The sequence below is a fragment of the Somniosus microcephalus genome, chromosome 12, assembly GCF_052327205.1.
Source record: "Somniosus microcephalus isolate GS21.2 chromosome 12, FLI_Smic_1.0, whole genome shotgun sequence".
Classification (NCBI taxonomy): domain Eukaryota; kingdom Metazoa; phylum Chordata; class Chondrichthyes; order Squaliformes; family Somniosidae; genus Somniosus; species Somniosus microcephalus.
The window spans coordinates 202,544,488-202,564,440 of NC_140998.1; the positions used below are offsets into that span (position 1 = coordinate 202,544,488).

A 19,953-nucleotide genomic window follows, 5' to 3' on the forward strand; every position below is an offset into this window, starting at 1 on the left:
GTGGCGTTGCTCATCAGTCGATTGATTAGATTAGAAGAGTAAATTCTTAACATCACCTGGAGAAACAGGAGCTGATAGGCCCAAACACTGGCACATATGGCCTTTCGTTAAAACACTGATTTCCTGCTCTCCATTTCCGGAAGGTTAGATGAATTGTAGCGTCCCCTGCCCCCAAGCCACCAGCCCACCATCTCATGAGATGTCTGAAAAAGCACAGAACAAACAGGAAGCTTGCTCGATCAAGATCTTCTGTGCTCCTTACAGCACAGCAATTTCCCTTTAGTGTAGGGGAATATTACAAGTCGGAGTCATTACAATAAAATACTCAATTATTACATACTTTAATCTCAAATAGGGCACGTTATCCGAGAGGACTGGCATCCCAGGAGCCTAGAGTTCAAAGCTCACCATAGCAGCCTCTGGAATTGTACTCAATATAACTGCAAATTTGTGTGCTAGCAGCAGAAAAATCTTGTGAAATTGCAATTGTTGTTCAACCCAACTGGTTGAGTAATGTCCTTCCGGGAAAGAATCCTGTCACCCAATACAGTCTATATCTCTCACCAGTCCTGTAGTGGATAGTTAATGCTGTTAGAGCTCCTGGGGATCAGAAATAAACACTGCCTAAACAGGTGAAACCCCTATCCTGGGAACAAATAAAATATCTATGTATTTTTTTTCTCAACATGGTGGAACGGTTGTAATTTTTCTACCCACTTACCTCATCAGATCACTGTAAACAGACTGTTCATGCAGCTTTAATCCCTGTTAAAAGTGACGAAATCGTTCTTTTTAGCAAACAGATTGGCCGAGATATGGAGCGCAGCAAAAGAGAATTGAAATTACATTTTTAAAAACGGAAAGTGAATGTTTTGAAGGAATGAACAAAGTAATTGCCTTACCATGTAAGTGGAGTTTTCATCAAGTGGTTTCGGAGCACTCTCCTGTACAAAAGCAATTGGATGAAAAGAAATGTAAACATTTACACGAAGAATCCCTTATAGTTGCTTCTGAATTAATGGTTAAATCCAACACCACATATACCGAAGTAAAAGTTAGAAGAGTTTGCTTACATTATCCATCCCAGAAACGAAATTGCAGGCTGTGATTTTTCAATTTTAACTCCAGTTGGAACAAGTTAATCGAATGCCCATTTTATGCTCAGCCCGATTTTTGCTTTTGTTGTAAAATTGAAAATTCACCCCAATGTTCTATCTACACCAGATACATATTTGGACTGTCGTAAAACCCCAACTGGTCCACTAATGCACTGAGGCGAGATCGCCTGCCACCCCCCACACTGTTCTGGTCATATGTGACTCCAGTATACTGCTGCTGCAGGAACCCTGACTTCGATGGTTGTAAACAAGAATAGATTCCCTGTAGTTTACTGAGCTCACCCATATAGTAGAATATTAATAGAAATGTACCAGCCTTTTGCTTTCTTGGAATATTTTCATAGGTCCCTGCTGAGTTCTCACCGACTGTAGCGGAGATGTCTGTGGCAATATCAAACATGTAATCAGCTTAAAAATACAATAATAGAATCATAGAATGATACAGCACAGAAGGAAGCCATTCGGCCCATCGTGTCTGTAGCAGCTGTTTGAGCATGTTATCCAATTATTCCAATTCTGCCACCCTTTTCCTAGAGCACTGTCATTTTTTTCCCCATCAACTATTTATCCAATTCCCTTTCGAAAGTTACTATTGAATCTGCTTCCACCATCCCTTCAGGCAGTGTATTCCAGGTCATAACTACTCACTGCATTAAAAAATCTCATTGGGCAGATTTATCATTCGACAAGAAGCCTGAATCTTTGTCCTCTGGTTATTGAACCTTCTACCACTGGAACAGTTTCTCCATATTCTCTCTAGAAAAATTCTTGATGATTTTGAACACCCATATCAAATCTTCCCTTAGCCTTCTCAGCTCAAAGAAAAACAATCCCAGCTTTTCTAGCGTCTCCACGGAACCGAAGTCCCATATCCCTGGTACCATTCTATCAAACCTCCTCACCAACCCCTTCAAGCAATTGACATCATTCCATATCAATGAACAATTCTAGATGCAAATGGAATAAGATATTGTAAGGAGTTGCAACTTTATTTAATATTCTTCTTTTACTTTTTTTGTGTGGATTCTGTGCTTATCAAATTAAAGTCAGCTGGGATATAAATTCTATTTTAGGATGAAATGGTGCAGTTGGAGCCCACCATTTATTGGGAGGAATTTTATCTTGGAGCGATGAAGTAAAATGAGTGAATTCAATTTGGAAACTCTTTTTACATTTCTCCATATAAATCCAAATATCACCCTTTTACGCTAAGGCAGAAGGACAAACTTAGCCCCAACTCTTCATAATTTTAGTGTTAGTCGAGCTGACTGACATTACAAAGGGAACACCCAATGTGAAAACAAAATAGATGTTTTAGCTTCAGGAAAATTTTCATCTCTTTGTCCATTGTGTATCTCTATAAAATCCCATGAGCTCCTGAGCTGGTATAAGCAACATACAAATCTCTGCATGCTGAGACCATCACATGAAAATGAAGCCAGAAACAGAGATTGCAACTTAAACGATTTTCATTGAGATGTAATTTGCGTATAGGTTTGTTTCCTTTCACCATTCGCATCTTAGTCATGTGTTGAAAGAGTTATGTTAAACAGAACGTTGTGCTAAACATGTGCTTATGTCTTTAAAGGGGATGCTAGAGAAACATATGAGCGAGAAGGGAAAAGTGTTTTTTGCTGATAGAATTAGATAAGGAAGGCAGGGAGGAAGCTCGAGTGGAGCGTAAACGCCAGCACGGACTGGTTGGATCGAATGGCCGTTTTCTATCCTGTATAGTCTATGTAATCCTATGTATTTTTTTTCCAAACTAGCATTAAGCATGCTATGCAATTACTTCATTTGCAAAGCACGCAACAGGGGCCGTTGCATTAACTTCTCTTCATTTAGGTTCAAGCATAACGCTTCAAAATCTTTATATGTGCTTAGTGAAATTACTTTGATATCAAGAAGAACTGTTAAAACCTGCATTGGCACAGCAGCGTGGAAAGGCTGAAGTATTTCACTTACTGTTTACGGTTGAATTAATGTTCGCAGCATTTTGTCCCTGCATTCTGTCATCCATCCTAAATAAATGTTGTGCAACAGACCAAAATGTGAACTTTCAGAATGATATTTTATTGCAATCATTCATTAAATATGATCTGCAACAGCAATTCTAATTATTCAGAACCAATTATTAATGAAAACTGTTTTTCTGACCGGAAACAAGAAATTTCATGCACACAAGTGGATCTCCACGTCAGGAGTCAAGACTTCATGTCAAGCCCACTAGAGCAAATAATTTGATATGGACATGGAGTTATTATTCTGGTTACCAGTACAAAGTCTAACAGTTTGTCCTTATTTTAACCTATCATGTATATTATTGTTTATAGTCAAATATTAAAACTTGGGGCTATTTGGGAAGCAGATTAAAGTTGGTGGAAGCCTAAATATTTCTCTGTACTGCAGCATGAGGATTTGGGAGACGCAAAACTGAGCCACTGCAGCATCAATAGTGGAGGGAGGGTGTAATTACAGCATGAGACGTTTGCAGAGGCAGATTCCAATAAATCCGAAAACATCAGTTAATATTAAAAGTGGAAACATGCCTTATCACAACATACATTTGAAGTGTGACATAGAAATATTTGGAAACAACTTTTTTCAAACATACTTTAATTCAATCTACCGGGCTTTGGACAAAACTATTCAAGATGTTGGTAACAGCTGAATGCTATATTTACCCGGCTGCTTTCCTTTTGACCAACCATGCAGTGATCCCGCTGATCATACACACTATAAGAGCAGCAATCACTATCCCTGCTATGGAGCCACTGGTTATGTTATTGTCACCATTGGTTTGATCTGAAAAATGCAAACAGACAAAATAAGGAATAGTTTCATCACACGCCAGAGACAATTGCAATTCGGTAGAAATATGTATTTGGGAGAGAAATGCATAGATCAGATTGTAGTTGTATAGTGTTTGACTGGTTTCAAGTTTCAATTGCTGCCAAAAATACAATAGGCCAATGGTTGATCACTACACAATTAATGTTCTCCCTTTTAAATACTCTGTGCAACTCCATGGTCGACAAGCTGGTTCAGGTACTATGCCGTTGATCCCACCATACATTTTGAGTTAGCCTGAACGGCTCTAGCTAATGGTAAAAACCAGCGATTGGGGAGCGACCACCTGTTACACACAATTCCCTATTATCTGTTCCAATAACTGAATGGAAAATTGGAGATAAATGGTAGATTCTTGATGGGATTCAGGAACTAAGTGCTTTGTGTTGCAGCTGCGCGATACTTAAAAGCAGGATAACAACTAGAAACTCTGCAAAAAGGACAAATAGAATTCTGTCTTTTATGTATATGCGTGTATTGAATACAAAAATCAAGGAGGTGATGATGAGTCTGAATAATACATCTGTCAGGCCATAGGTAGATTATTGCGTGTAGTTTTGGCTTTCACAAGGATGCGAGTGATTAGGAGATATGAATGAGATGAGGGCTCAAAAACTAAATAGTTTTCACTGCAACAGCGAAGTTTAAGAGAAGGTACAAAAGAAGTGCTCAAAATTGTGAAAGGTGTGTAACTAGTGAAAGACTGTTGTCACTGGTCTGTAAACCAGTAATGGGTGCATAAATCTTGGCTTCATGCTAGAAACACAAAAGGGGAGTTGATAACCTATTGTTCATGTCAATTATTGTTACAATATAGAAGATAATTGGATAATGATGCAATTCAATCATAACACCGAAGAGGGAGCGAAATAAACAGTTCAAGAAACAGTTGAAAATGTATGGGGAAATAGAAGAGACACTGAAGCCCCAAAAGTAGGCAGGTTGTGGATTTAAGATAATGACATACAATCTAGTTCCGGGGGTCGACTAGTTAGCACCATTGTGAATCGAGTAGTCATACAGGCCGAACAGCCATAATAAATGTTCATGATTCTGATTGCACTACCTAAGAATTACGTACATTTGACGTCATATTTGATTATGTATGTACTTACCATATACAGTTACCTGTATGGAAGCGTTAATGTCTTTTTTGGTTATGATGTTATTAACCTGACAAGTATAATTCCCACCATGATTCGAGCTTACTGAGTCAACGCTGTAAGTTTGTCCTGTCTTTAACAGATTTTGTCCATTATACCATTCATATGCACCAGCTGGGACTGATAGGGCAGAACAATGAAATTTTAGAGCTTTCCCAAGTTCTATCCGAACTGGCCCTAGGGGTGCAATAATGACGTTCTCTGGCCCATCTGCAAGAAATTGAAGAAATTGTGTTTTTTGTATCATTAATTTACTCACTAATATCTAATACCAACTAATGTTATTGGCAGCTATTGAACAATGGAGGCAGCGTGAAATCAGAGGAAGTGAAACTTCAGTCAACAGAACACAGCAAGCCTGAGAAAAGAGAGCACGCCGCAGTCACCCGGTGGGCTATCTACTGGGGTTCCAAGGAATGGATTGCGACTATCATCTTATTAAGTATTACTTCTTTGTGCTAGATGTAAAGTGCTTAATAAATCTGTTATACTTATACACAATATACCTGTACCAGGAGCGGTCTGTTACCGTCACGGAGAAGTTAAATATAAATTACACTAGATTCTCCCAGTAAGTGAAGTCTCTCATCTCTGGTATCATTCTGCTTAATCTCCTCTGCAACTTCTGCAAGGCCTTGACATATTTCTTAAGGTGGGGTGCATTTAATAGCAATATCAATGTTAGTTTAAAGTACTGAACATACGAAGGCACCAATGATTGATATATGTGCTGCATGAATGCTGATGAAAAAGGATGCGGATGCATTTAAAACATTCTAGGAATCATAGTAGAGTTGAAGCTCATTGAATATCAGTAACCACAATGTGAAGTGAATGCTTTCTGTAGACTTTACAATGCAGTACAATCCAGAAAAAGACATGCCCACATAGTACAGTGCTCTGGTCAGAGCACACCTTGAGTAATGCGTGCAGTTCTGGAAACTTGAGACAAGGGATGCATTTAACTATCAGAGGCAGAGCAGGGATTAGCAATGAGTGAAGGGGCTCAGTCATGGTAGAATCAATGAAGGGACTGGTACTTTCCACCTTAAAAGAAGTATTCTAAAAGGTGATCTTATTGGGTATAGAAAATAATAAATTCTATGGAAAAGATAAATCCAGAAAGTACTTCTAATGAAATTGAGAGTAGGACAACAGTACACGGGTTCGAAGAGCTAAAGGCAAATTAAGAACCAATATCAGGAATTTCTTCATTCCATGAATTGTGAAGGAGGCCCGCGTAAAGTAGTAGGGGGCAAAACCTGGAAAATTCAATGCTTTCCGATATTCTGAAATTATATCTCTCACACAACTGTTCATCAGTTGTCAGATCATGTTCTTGATGGATAAGGAGAGAGAAAAAGACAGCGAACGGAGAGAGAGGATAGATAGACAATTAGTGATAACAAGACACGGCTGAATGCAATTGATACAGCATGGGCTATGGTCACCGACAACATACCAGCGTCAGTGGTGAAGACTTGTGTATCCAGAAGTGGTTGCACCTCTAGCCAAGCTTTTCCTGTACAGCTACAGCACTGGCATCAAGCTGATAAAATGGAACATTAACCAGGTATGTCCTGTCCACAATAAGAAGGACAAATCCAATCCAGTCAGCAGTGCTATCAAGCGGCAATTATTCACCAATTAACTACTCACCCATTCTCAGATAGTATTCCACAAGTACCACTTAACTCCAGACCTCTGCACAGTCTTGGTCTAAACACAGACAAAAGAGCTGACTCCCAGAGGTGAGCTGAGATTGACTGCCCTTGAAATAAAGACACTATTTGTCCGAGTGTGGCATCAATGAGCCCAAGTAAAATTGAATTCAATGGTAATCGGGTGTAAATCTGCATTGGCTCGAGTTATACTTACCATGATGGAAGAAGGTTGTGCTTGATGGAGGCCAATAATCTTAGCCCCAGGTTATTGCTGCAGCAGTTAATCAGGGCATTGTCCTCGGCCCAAGCATCTTCAGCTGCTTCATCAATGGTAGAAGGTCAGAAGTTGGGATGTTCTCTTATGATTGTGCTGTGTTCAGTTCCATTCCCAACTCCTCAGATAATGAAGCAGTCTGTGCCCACATGCCGCAAGACTTAGACTAGTCAGGCTTGGCCTGATAAGTCTCAATTAATATTCATACCACATAAGTGCCAGACAATGACCATCTCAAACAATAGAGAGTCGAACCATATTCTCCTTAATATTCAACAGCATTACCATCACTCACTTCCCACCATGGGGTCAGCATTGAACTTAAGATTAACTGGATCAGCCACATAAATGCTGTGGCTATAAGAGCAGTCCAGTGCCTGGGAATTCTGCAGCAAATGACTCACCTGCTGCCTGCCCAAAGACTTCCCACCATCAACAATGCACAAGTCAGGAGTGTGATGGAATACTCTCCACGTGTCCGGATGAGAGCAGCTCAAACAACAGTCAAGAAGCTCGATACCATCCAGGAAAAGCAATTGCTGGATTGACACCCCGTCCACCACCTTAAATATTCACTCCCTCCACCACCGGCGTACTGTGGCTGCAGTGTGTACAATCTAAAATATATAACTTGCCAAGGCTTCTTCGACAGCTCCTACCAACTAGAAAGACAAGGACAGCAGGTGCATAGGAACACTACCAACCCCAAGCTCCCCTCGAAGTTACACATTATCCTGATTTGGAAATATATGGCCGTTCCTTCATCTTCGCTTGGTCAAAGTTGTGGAACTCCCTCCAAACAGCACTGTGGGAATACCTTCAACACACGGACTGCAGCTGATTAGAAGATGGCCCATCACCACCTTCTCAAGAGCAATTAGGGATGGGCAATAAATGCTGGCCTTGCAAGCGACGCCCACATCCCGTCAATGGAGAAAATAGTTAGACATGGAGGCAGATGGGAAGATTGATAGTTAGGTAGACAGACAGATAAACAAAATTCTCGACATAATGTTTATCAGCCATAAATAAACGTCTCAAAGCCTCAAAATATATGCAAAGAGAGAAAGACAGGTAGTTATTTAATCCTGGTTTCTTGTGAGCTGGACTGGGAGATTCACAACCACTTACCAATCAGCAAACTTGCTTCCCTCACCAACAACAATTAATTATACGTTAATTTCTGGATCGCCAATCAATAACAACCAACCTTTCTAGGCTTAAAGGCACAGGCATGGTTAAACATAGCTTCACCCTTGCACAGGTAAAATACATTGTGCACTAAATGGTGTAATGCATCTGTTATTCAAAAGAAATATATTGATCTGGAATTTTTGGTGTGTTATGATGGTGAACTTTTATCTTTCGTCATCATTACTCCTCTGAATCTGACTGCAAGTTCAGGATTTAGCACATGCACATCTAAACGCAGAAATCCTGAAGTTGCGGTCAGTCATTCACTGTCCGACACTGGTGCGCTGTGCACCACCCACCCACCATATCTGTCAATCAGTGTATTAGGATTCTCCACATTCATATCGCTGTTGTGTGCCCCATTAAATCGTCTGCTTTGTTGGAATAGGTGCAATTGATATTTTAGCAGTATATTGATGGTTAAACAATCATTATGGCCCTTAAAACTAAGTTTTGCATCAGCAGATTTTCAAAAATTTTCCATTAGTATAAAAATTCCACTTTATTTCAAACTATTTATATATTTTAATTTCTTCAAGGTATTTCAGCATTTACCTTATCCCCATGTGAAAGTCCCACTCGTTCTTCCACTCTCAGTAACATTTATTAAAAGTGCAGCTAAAAGTTGATTTTCATTTCCAGGTTTGCTGCTTGTAAGTATTCTTCAAAGCGATTGCCTGTTTAGACAGCTTGTTGAAGCCACAGCAGCTCTGCGATGGGATTCCCATTACAAAGCACTGCAATGAATTACATAACATAAGAACATAACAAGTAGGAGCAGGAGTAGGCCATTTGGACCTTCGTGTCTGTTCCGCCATTCAATAAGATCATGGCTGCTCTTCTACTGCATCTCAACTTTCCTGCACTATCCCCATATCCCTTTATTCCCTTAATATTCAAAAATGTATCAATCACTGCCTTGAATATACTCAACGACTGATCTTCCACAGCCCTCTGAGTTAGAGAATTCCAAAGATTCACCACCCACTGAGTGAAGACATTTCTCCTCATCTCAGTCCTAAATGACCAACACCTTATTCTCAATCTGTGACCCCTGGTTCTAGGCTCCGCAGCAAACGGAAACATCATCCATGCATCTACCATGTCAAGCCCTGTAAGAATGTTGTATATTTCAATGAGATCACCTCTGATTCTTCTAAACTCTGGAGAATACAGGCCTAGTCTACTCAATCTCTCCTCATAGGACAATGCCCGCATCACAGGAACCAGTCTAGTGCAACTTTGTTGCACTCCGTCAATGGCAAGTATATCCTTCCTTAGGTAAGGAGACCAAAGCTGGACACAACCGCTCATCGAGAATGACAGACACCTCACCACAGACACCTCCAGATCTATTTGGGAAGTTTCATCAACTGCATGCCATTGCATATTGCAAACAAAGCAGAAAGACGAAGGTGCAACTCAAGATTCACACATTGTACAACAGGAAAATGTCCTGCAAACATCCTGAACATTGCGCTAATTATTTATCGAACATTGGTTAGAATATAGCAGGTGCCCAAAATAGAATAGCAATGGATCATATTTATAGAATGGCATATAATCCGGTAAGCCTGACATCGCTAGTCGGGAAAATGCAGGATGTCCATTATAAAAGATGTAATAGCAGAGCACTTGGAAAAGAGTGACAGGATCGGACATAGTCAACATGGATTTACAAAAGGTAAATCATGCTTGACTAATCCACTGGAATTTTTTGAGGATGTAACTGGTAGAATAGGTAAGGGAGAACCAGTGGATGTGGTGTATTTGGATTTCAGAACGCTTTCGATAAGGTCGTGCATAAAGATTAGCGTGTATAGTTAAGGCACATGGGATTGGGGGCAAGGTATTGGCTTGGATAGAGAACCGGTTGGCAGACCAAAAGCAAAGATTTGGAATAAACGGGTCTTTTTCCGAATGGCAGGCAGTGAATAGTGGGGCACCGCAGGGATCGGTCCTTGGACCCCAGCTATTCACAATATATATTAATGATCCAGACAAGGGAACTTGATGTAATATCTCCAAATTTGCAGACAACAAAAAGCTGGGTGGGCGTGTGTGCTGTGAGGAGGATGCCGAGAAACTAGAGGATGATTTGGACAGGTTGGGTGATTTGGCAGAAGCATGGCAGATGCAAGATAACGTGGATAAATGTGAGGTTATCCACTTTGGTGGCAAAAACAGGAAGGCAGATTATTATCTGAATGGCAATAGATTGGGAGAAGGGGAAGTGCAACGAGACCTGGGTGTCCTTGTGCTCCAGTCGCTGAAGGTAAGCATGCAAGTGCAGCAGGCAGTTAAGAAGGCAAATGGTATGTTGGCCTTCGTAGCGAGAGTGTTTGAGTACAGGAACAAGGATGTCTTGCTGCAGTTGTACAGGGCCCTGGTGAGACCACATCTTAAGTATTGTATGAAGTGTTTGTCATCTTATCTGAGGAAGGATGTTCTTGCCATGGAAGGAGTTCAGCGAAGATTCACCAGGCGGATACCTGGGATGGCAGGAATGACGTATGAGGAGAGATTGGGTCGATTGGGCTAGTACTCGCTGGAGTTTAGAAGATTGAGCGGGGATCTCATTGAAACTTATAAAATTCTGACAGGACTGGACAGACTAGATGCAGGAAGGATGTTCCCGATGGTCGGGGAGTCCAGAACCAGGGGTCACAGTCTAAGGATAAGGGGTAGGCCATTTAGGACAGAAATTAGGAGGAATTTCTTCACTCAGAGAGATGTGAACCTGTGGAATTCTCTACCACAGAAGGCAGTAGAGGCCAATACATTAAATATATTCAAGAAGGAGTTGGATATATTTCTTATGGCTAAAGGGATCAAAGGGTATGGGGAGAAAGCAGGGACCGGGTACTTAATTTGGATGATCAGCCATGATCTCATTGAATGGCGGAGCGGGCTCGAGGGGCCGAATGGCCTACTCCTGCTCCTATCTTCTATGTTTCTATGTGTTGGACCAGGTGTCCAAATGCTAAAAGCACAATATTTATATATTGTGTTTTGTATTTGTCCAATGCCAAGTGGTCCTGCTCACTGCCCCCGTTTGTTCCACTGCAGCTGTGAGAAAGAAAGTCAGGCTGGAACTAAATAATTCGGTACAATCAGCCAATCGGAGGCAAACAAAAGAACGTTACATATTACATATGTAACTTACATCGAATGTACAGCACAGAAACAGGCCATTCGGCCAAACTGGTCAATGTTTCTGTTTACGCTCCACATGAGCCTCCTCCCACTCTTCTTCATCTCACCCCCTCAACATATCCTTCTATCCCTTTCTCCCTCATGTGGCTATCTAGCTTCCTCTTAAATGTAACTATGCTATTGGCCTCAACTACTCCTTGTGGTAACGACTCCCACATTCCCACGACTCTCTGGTAAGGAAGTTATTGCTTAAACTGCTTATTGATGAAAGTCGCCTGACTAATAAGCTTCCTTGTGGAGACAGCGGGGTTATTGTGGCTGCATGGGAATTTCCATGAATCGCTGCCCACAAATGTTGCACGATCCACAGAGGTTTTACAGATGTTTTCATCAGTTTTTATGCGCGAAGTGGCTTTTCAGCTTAGTTGCTTTATGAAAGATCCAATGTGATTCTATGTTCCGCTTTTAACTTCATCCGGCATTGAAACATCTGCAGCAAAATGTTGCACAATCCATATTTGCAACTGTTTAGTTCCAGAGAAATCGGCCAATTAAACCGATTATGCGCAAAATATGTCCCTCGCTTTGCAACAATGCCAAGTGAAACATTACCGCCTGCTTTTGTTTAAGGTGCTGATTGATCTACTGTGCGTTTGCAGCACTTTCTAGTTGCGTGTAAGAACAGATTTTGGTGGGTAACACTGTGGGGTGACAGCGAACTCACTTCATTTCTGGTAAAGTAACATTGTAGGATAAGAATGCTCGTTACTCGTCTATATTAATCAGCATTTCGATATTAAAAAATGGACAGCAAACAGCTTATTAGCTAGATTGTGGCACGGCGATAGTGATACTGGTTGTAGAGTTTACTCTATTTTAGTTTTGCCTCGAAACTGTTTATGTACCTCGTGATGAATGACTTGTGACATGAAAACAATTAAAATCGTTTAGAAACAATTCTCTTCTCAAATAAAGCTTTCACTTACCAAGTACAAGCAGAGTGATGGTTGCTGTTGCTTGAGTCCCGGTGTTTGGAATCATGTTAACAGTGTACTCTCCACTGTCCGAAGCTGTCACTGACTTCAGCAGGAGCGATCCGTTCGGGAGGAATAACTCAGCTCGTGTTCTGTATTCATTACTTGGATCATCCTCTGTATCTCTCCACAAAGCGATATTTGTCGGCCCGAAGTCCCAGCTCCCTCTCCTCACCTCAGCTGACGGCCGCACTGAAAAAAATGCGTTGCTTCCGACGGTCACGTTTATCCGACTGTTTTCTATATGTATAGTAAAAGCCTGGAGCTCAGCTGAGGAAACAAGATCACATTGAGGAAGAAGTAAAGCGAATCACTCAAACTCGACACAATATATGCTTTTCTAATGTGATAATAACGTCATCTCTTGTATTTTAATTTGATTTTATATGACAATCGCTTTCGGTCTTGTTTCTGTAATCATTAAAAAGAAATGAGACGAGAAAGTCATCCTCACCCGCAGACATAAATAAGCAAACAGCTACCGCGGTAAGTGGCAGTGTCACCATCCTGAGAGAGCAGCGCCAGTCCCTGTTACACTCGGTGACTGACACGCTCTTCCTGGTGTACAGAACAGATCAGTTGAGTCATTTACTAAAGCGGCAATGCTGATTGGACGGAGTGATGTTCACGTCACTGGAACCTCTTTCCACCGACTCCAATCTAAATGTTACATATTAATGGAAATTTTTGGCAATATACAGGAAATGGGCGGAAGTGCCTGGTTAACTTCAAGTGTGCAGACCTTTGCTCAGAAATTAAGAATTATTCGTTCTTTTATGATCTGGAATGCACTGCCGCAATGGTAAGTTGAAGCAGATTCAATGATAACCTTCAAAAGGGATTGGTGCAATACCTGAACAGGGAACAAAATCCAGGGCTATGTTGAAAGATCAGGAGTGGGACTAGTTAGATAGATCTTTCAAGGAGACCGGCCGAATGGTCCCCTTCTCTGCTGTATGATTCTCTGATTATTTTTCAGACACTGACGGGCCTGCTGCGAATTTATAAACATTTGATGCTACTATTTCCGATATGCAGTTTTCCTGTCCCTTCAGAGGTATCAAGTTCTTCGCAACAGTGATCATTTAGCAGAGAGATGGAGTAAAAAGATCCCCAAAGTTTAGGAGAGTTGGTAACTCCTGGTAGTTTGCAGAATCTGAAGTGAGAGGCTATCGAGAAAATACAATAGATTCATTTATCTAAATTTTCACTATTTAACGTGTAACTAGACTTGACTATTCCAACGCAATCCTGGCTGGCCTCCCACATTCCACCCTACGTAAACTTGAGATAATCCCAAACTCGGCTGCCAGTGTCCTAACTCGCACCAAGTCCAGTTCATCCATCACCTCTGTGCTCGCTGACCTACATTGGCTCCCGGTTAAGCAGCTCCTCGATTTCAAAATGATCATCCTTGTTTTCAAATCCCTCCATGGCCTCGCCCCTTCCTATCCCTGTAATCTCCTTCAGCCCCACAGCCCCATGTGATATCTGCACTTCTCAAATTCTGCTGTCTTGTGAATCCCTGATTATAATCACTCAACCGTTGGCGGCCATGCCATCTGTTGCCAAGGGCCTAAGCTCTGGACTTCCCTGCCTAAACCTGTCCACCTCGCTAACACTCCTTCCTCGTTTAAGACGCTCCTAAAAACCTACCACTTTGACCAAGCTTTAGGTCACCTGCCGTAACTTATCCTTATGTGGATCTGTGTCAAATCTTTTTGACAAAATATTTCTGTGAAGCGCCTTGGGACGTTTAATTACGTTAAAGGCGCTATATAAATACAAGTTGTTGTTGTTGAAACTAGCCGGTCTCCCACGGCATTGCTGAGTTCAGGTGAAGCAAGGTTGGAGGGTGGGGTAGAATTGGACAAGGGCATAAGCACAATTCAGTATCTGTTTTAATGCTGAAGATTTTGTCCTTCATTGTATATAATAATTTGATATCGGCACCTTATTAGAAAAGAAAATCTTACTTTCTCATGTGCTCCCTTTTTACAAAACCTTACTTTCTATTGGTACTCGTTCTGTCACACTTCAGTATCAACGTTTTTACCATTATAACTTCCCACCCTCACATTCATAATGGAAATTGCCTATGTAAATTCGGCACCATATTACTGAACTATCTGATCAGTAATTGCCCACAAATCGCTCAAGATGACTTCTGGGGTAAAAAATGGCCTGAAAATTTTAATCAGCATTTTTCTCAGTCAGTGAAATGTTCAAAGTCTAAGATACAGGATTAAACATTTTAAAAAGTCATGCATTTTGAGATAACGTGAATTTATCCATTTTTTCTTTTTGCACCTTCATTCAACATTTTACTCAAAATTCCTTCACATCTCTAAAAAGCGTAGCCTTGGGCTTACATTTTTGTCAAACGTTGTGATCTTGCGAGTTGAATACGGATTGTTCGCTCTCTGGTATCGAATCTCCCAGGATGCATCAGCATAGTTCAGTCAGCTGTACTAAAGGAATATTTTCCTTTATCTTGCAGCAGTTAATGCTCAACTAATTTGAAGAAAAACTGGATGACAAACTGAAAAAGGCTTATTAAGATAATGTTTATATTGAGTGAGTTAAACATAGGCTATCAGTGAGCCTGCCTGTGTTGGAGTGACAAAACATGATTACTAATTCCATAACCGGTGGTAGCTTTTGAATTGTATTGTATCAAAAAACATTATACTGGGAATTAGTGTTGTGTGTGTGTTAGAGAGAGAGAGAGAATCTTCCCTCAAATTAATATTAAAGTTTCAAAAGTTTTTCATTTTGAAGCTAGAAAGTTTTCTCATCTATGTTTCGTTGACAGAAAAGCCTGATGCGAAATGCTCAAACATGCGATAGAGAGAGCAGATACAAATCGAGAGAAAGGCAGATAGAATGCATCTCCTGATTCAATCTGACCTTTTTAAAAGTTCAGTTTGGAAAGCAAATAATACGTTTTGTGAGAATAACAGATAGAAAGGGGCAGTAGGGTGAGGAGAAGAGGAAAATGGTTTGAGAGTGAAAGGCTCTGGCCCCACACCAACCAACTTTGTGAAAGCTAGTGGGTGTTGCGGAGTGAATGGAGATTTAAAAGTAAGGTAAATGAAAGTGGAACAAGCGTGGGGAGGATACAGTATTCAACAAGGAAGAAGTAGAGGTAGTGATGGGAGTGAGAGGGTGGTAGAAAGGGGAGTAATGAAAAGGAGAATAGGTTAGCCATGCTTGGGCAGTGAGGGGATGAGTGAAGCCTTAATGATTGGGAATGCTGTCGCTGAACATCACATTTTCCCTGCAACTGCATTCTAAATGCATCAGCCTGCCATCTTTCTCAAAAGGAAAGGGTTCCACTCCCTGAATGAGCAGCTTGCTTATGACCATAGGCAGCGGGTTATGAAGGGCTCTGCTTTGTTTCTGGTAGCACTCATGATCTATATTTTATCCAGTCCTCAGTTCGGCGTTTCTTCCAACCAGGCCATCAGGTCACAGGCAAGTTACTGGGTGACAAGGAGTAGCCCCTCTAGACGTCGCTCAGGACTCCTGGCAATAGTTCTTCAGGGCAGGGTCCTGGGGCGATTTCAGCTGCTTTAGCAAAGACCCGTTCAGTTCCTTGTTACAGAGAGTGAAGCAATCCATGCCCGCATGCAGCAAGACCTGGACAACATCCAGGCTTGTGCTGATAAGTGGCAAGTAACATTCCTTTAAAAAGAGTTTCGGGCAACATTGCAAATGAAAAAAAATGGAAACAGCAGACTTGGTGAATAATTACATTGTGTCAGTCTAAACAGTAGAAGAAGCGGATAACGCACTTGCCTCAACCGTGGCTCAGTTGGTAGCATTCATACCTCTGTGTGAGAAGATTGTGGGTTCAAGGCCCACTCCAGAGACTTGAGCACAAACTTCTAGGCTGGCACTCCAGTGCAGTACTGAGAGAGTGAGGCTCTGTCTTTGTTGCCATCTTTCAGTTGAGATGTTAAACCAAGGCAACAAACTGTCTCTCGGCTTGTCAGCAAGGATGAAACTATTTCAAAGACGTGCAGGGGAGTTGTCCCCGATGTCCTGATCAATAGTTATCCCTCAATCACGTTATTAAAACAGAATATATGGCCATTATAACATTGCTTTCAGTGTGCAAATATGCTGCTGCGTTTCATATATTCCAACAGTGAATACACTTCAAAAGTACTTCATTGGCTGTAAAGCCTTTTTGGGCGCTCAGAGGTAGTGAAAGGCCCTACATAAACGCAAGTCTTTCTTCTGATTTTCCAGGGAAACTATTAATTGTTTCCATGCTATAAATTCCATTTTACTTATGGAATCATAGAGCTATGCAGCACAGAATGCCATTCGGTGGAACGTTCCATTGCTGGTTCATTGAAAGATCAATCCGATTAGTCCCTTTCCCCTGCACTTTGCCCATAGACCTGCAAATCTCACCCTTCAAGTATGTATCCATGCATCAGTATAATTCTATGTAAAATGACCCTCTCCACAAAGCATGGTCTGGATTGCAGCCAGCGGGCCTTAGTTAAATTGCGTTTTCTTTTCGAAAAACAGCTTCTGTCAATGTCCCCAAATCCTAGGTCGCACAGAGTCTTTCTCTAAATGCCTCTGCAGAACATAATAGCTGCCAATTCCTTTCTACAATTTAACGGTTGGAAGGCGGTTAGTCAGAAGGAAGTCCAGACGTCGTGGCCATTGGTGCTGTGGAAGAGGTTGTGTAAACTGGACTTTCTCAACTTCTTATCTCACCATGGCAGGCTTCCCTGAATGACTTTATGATCTTGATGTATCAGAGCATTCCGTTAATCTAACATGCTCTGCAGAGATCACAAGAAAAACTTTGAAAGTTAACTCTTTCAAATGTACACGCAATCGTCACATATTTATTGTGCAACAGGGTTTCTATGGCCCTGAATTTGCGGTTGATAAGAAAGTACGCTTTCATACTGCCTTTGAAACTGACCGCAACTTCAGGACTTGCTGCATGCGGTCTGTCAATGACAGTTCCGAGACTGGCTGTGCTGTGTCCCCACCCCCACACCCAAAGAGCCGGCAATCAGTGAAATCTCGTAAATCATTGAAACTGATGAAAACTTCGGTTCTTCCATAGTAAATATGTTTGTTAATTTCCCAACCAAAAGTTAGACGCAAAGGCCTAGAAATTCACTATGGCCCCGACAGCTGGCTAGCGCCCAAAAGTTAGCGCTGGGCGGGAAGCCTATAGCGATCGTCAGATGTTCATTGTTAGCGCCCCAATTCAGAACCGGGCGCTATACCAGGGTGTGCCCGCCTCCGCTTGGGGCACTGACACTGAATATCAGCACTCTTGGCGCCGCTGCGCCAGCCGCTGCGGAGCGGCAGGCTGCGGTACTGCAGGCCTCCTCCTTCTCTTAAGGGGGAGCTGCCTGCAACGGGGAGATCGCCGCTGGATAGTGCCGGCAAATGAGCCCGGCACCACGGAGAAGTGCTGGGCTCGTGGAAAGCAGCCGGCAATGCCGCGGGGGGTGGGTGGAGGAGGCCGGGGAAGGAGGTGCGGGCAGGCGGCCGGCGAGAAAGTGGCCGGCCGCACCTTCCGCTTTAAAGCGCCCCACTAAGGCAGCAGGACGGCCACGTTTTCTGGTCGCTGTTTGCGGCCGCTTCGGAGGAGGCGGCCGCAACTAATTATGGGGATTGGGCCGGTTCCGGGGCGGAACCGGGGCACTGCGCACACCGATGACGTCATCGGTGCCGGCGCAGCGCTAACGGCTACCGCCGCCAATACCGCTGTGCTGAATATCTGCGCAAACTCATTTCTGGCGCAAAATCACTCTTTAGGCGTTAACTGGGCGCAAAGCTGGCAGCGCCTTAATGAATTTCTAGGCCAAAGGGTTTAAGTGTAACTGGGATTTTAACGGAGTATTGTCTGCTAAACAGAGGTTAACGGCATGAAAAAATAATGTTAATTGTGTGCAGTGTGGAATTTAGCCATTTTAATAAAACATAACTTTTTAAAGAAACATTTCAACAAGTTTATGTTATTAAGTTTCTGCTTCTTTAATTTAGGGTTCCCTTTTCCCCACGTGAGAGCCTCAATCTTTCTTTTGCTCTCTCCAACCATTTTAAAAGGTTAGAATTTTAAGAGCTTACTCACTTCCTTGTTCGCTGTCAGTGTGAATTCTGCCTTTTCATTGGCTGCTTTAGGTCGCAGCAGTTCCCTCAAGGGGATTCCCATTAAGTTCCGTTGAATTGAATTCAAGATCGGAAGACCGGAAGTTCCCGACACAAGGATTGTGAGATCCGTGTGTGGAGCATCCTTCGGGGCCAGCAGCGAAAGCCTTCACTTCACTGCTGACAGCACATTCAAGGCCTCTGTTTTAAGCGAAAGGTAACTCTTCCCAATATATGTGATCCAGTCACTCCTCTCTCATGTCATTTCTTTGCCTAGACTGTCTGCTATCAGGCTCTGTTACTTATCTACATTTATACTCTGCAATAAAACACTTACCAATTCATTTTATATTATCTGCAATCCCTTTTTACAGTCTCCCATTTCGACCCTGTAGTTTCCCATTGCAATTAATTTACTTGCTGTACAAAGAGAGAGTCTAACCACCGTCCTTGAAATTCAACAGGATAAGCTTACCAAATCCCCCACCATCAACATCCTGGGGGAGTCACCAATGACCAGAAACATAACTGAAGCAGCCACGTAAATAAAGTGGCTACAAGAGCAGTTCAGAGGCTGGGTATTCAGCGTCGACTGTCTCACCTTCTGACTCCCCAGACCCTATCCACCAGCTACAAGGCACAAGTCAGGAGTGTGATGGAAGACCTTTCACTTGCCTGGATGAGTGCAGCTCCAACGACACTCAAGAATCTCGAAACCATGCAGAAGAAAGCTACCCATTGATTGACTCCCCATCCACCACCTTAAACATTCACTCCCTCCACCAACGGCGCACCATAGCTGCAGTGAGTACCATTTACAAGGTGTCTCTGCATCTCCTCGCCAAGGTTTCTTCGACAGCACCTCCCAAACACGCGACCTCTACCGTCTAAAGGGACAAGGGCAGCAGGCACATGGGAACAACACCATCTCCAAGGTCCACTCCAAGTTACACACCATCATGACTTGCAAGTATATTGCTGTTCTTTTATCGTCACTGGGTCAAAATCCTGGACCTCCCTCCCTAAAAGCACTACGGACTGCAGCGGCTCAAGAAGGCGGTTCACTACTCTGGCCTCAAGGGCAATTAGGGATGGGCAATAAATGCTGGCCTAGCCAGCGCCGCCTACATCTCAGGAATGAATAACTACGTTATATCTGACCATCACATGTTTTCAAAGCTGCTGCAACAGTAACATGTATATCGTCCATTTTCGCTTGATGTCGAATTAACTACAGCCCAAGTACTTCATCCATAACAGTCATGAACTGATCGGATCGGCACATTTCACTCCAAATATTATTGCCTCTAGTTGTGTGTGCTTTCTATACATGAGCAGGGCAATTTTGACGTACCGACTTTT

General features: G+C 42.3%; 1 protein-coding gene and 1 pseudogene across 1 annotated transcript in view; one reads left to right on the plus strand and one right to left on the minus strand.

Moving 5' to 3' along the window:
* The window catches only part of LOC147109903 (cell adhesion molecule CEACAM3-like), a 218,609-nt pseudogene that overhangs the window by 147,719 nt on the left and 50,937 nt on the right, over positions 1 to 19,953 (plus strand).
* Positions 718 to 19,953, minus strand: part of LOC147109905 (cell adhesion molecule CEACAM6-like) — a 37,803-nt gene continuing 18,567 nt past the window's right edge. The window contains exons 3-8 of the mRNA XM_086004147.1: positions 5,084 to 5,341; positions 3,803 to 3,923; positions 3,084 to 3,139; positions 1,435 to 1,499; positions 903 to 944; positions 718 to 765 (exon numbers count right to left, since the gene is read on the minus strand). Of these exons, the coding sequence (XP_085860273.1) occupies positions 718 to 765; positions 903 to 944; positions 1,435 to 1,499; positions 3,084 to 3,139; positions 3,803 to 3,923; positions 5,084 to 5,341 (590 nt within the window). The remainder of the gene's footprint in view (positions 766 to 902; positions 945 to 1,434; positions 1,500 to 3,083; positions 3,140 to 3,802; positions 3,924 to 5,083; positions 5,342 to 19,953) is intronic.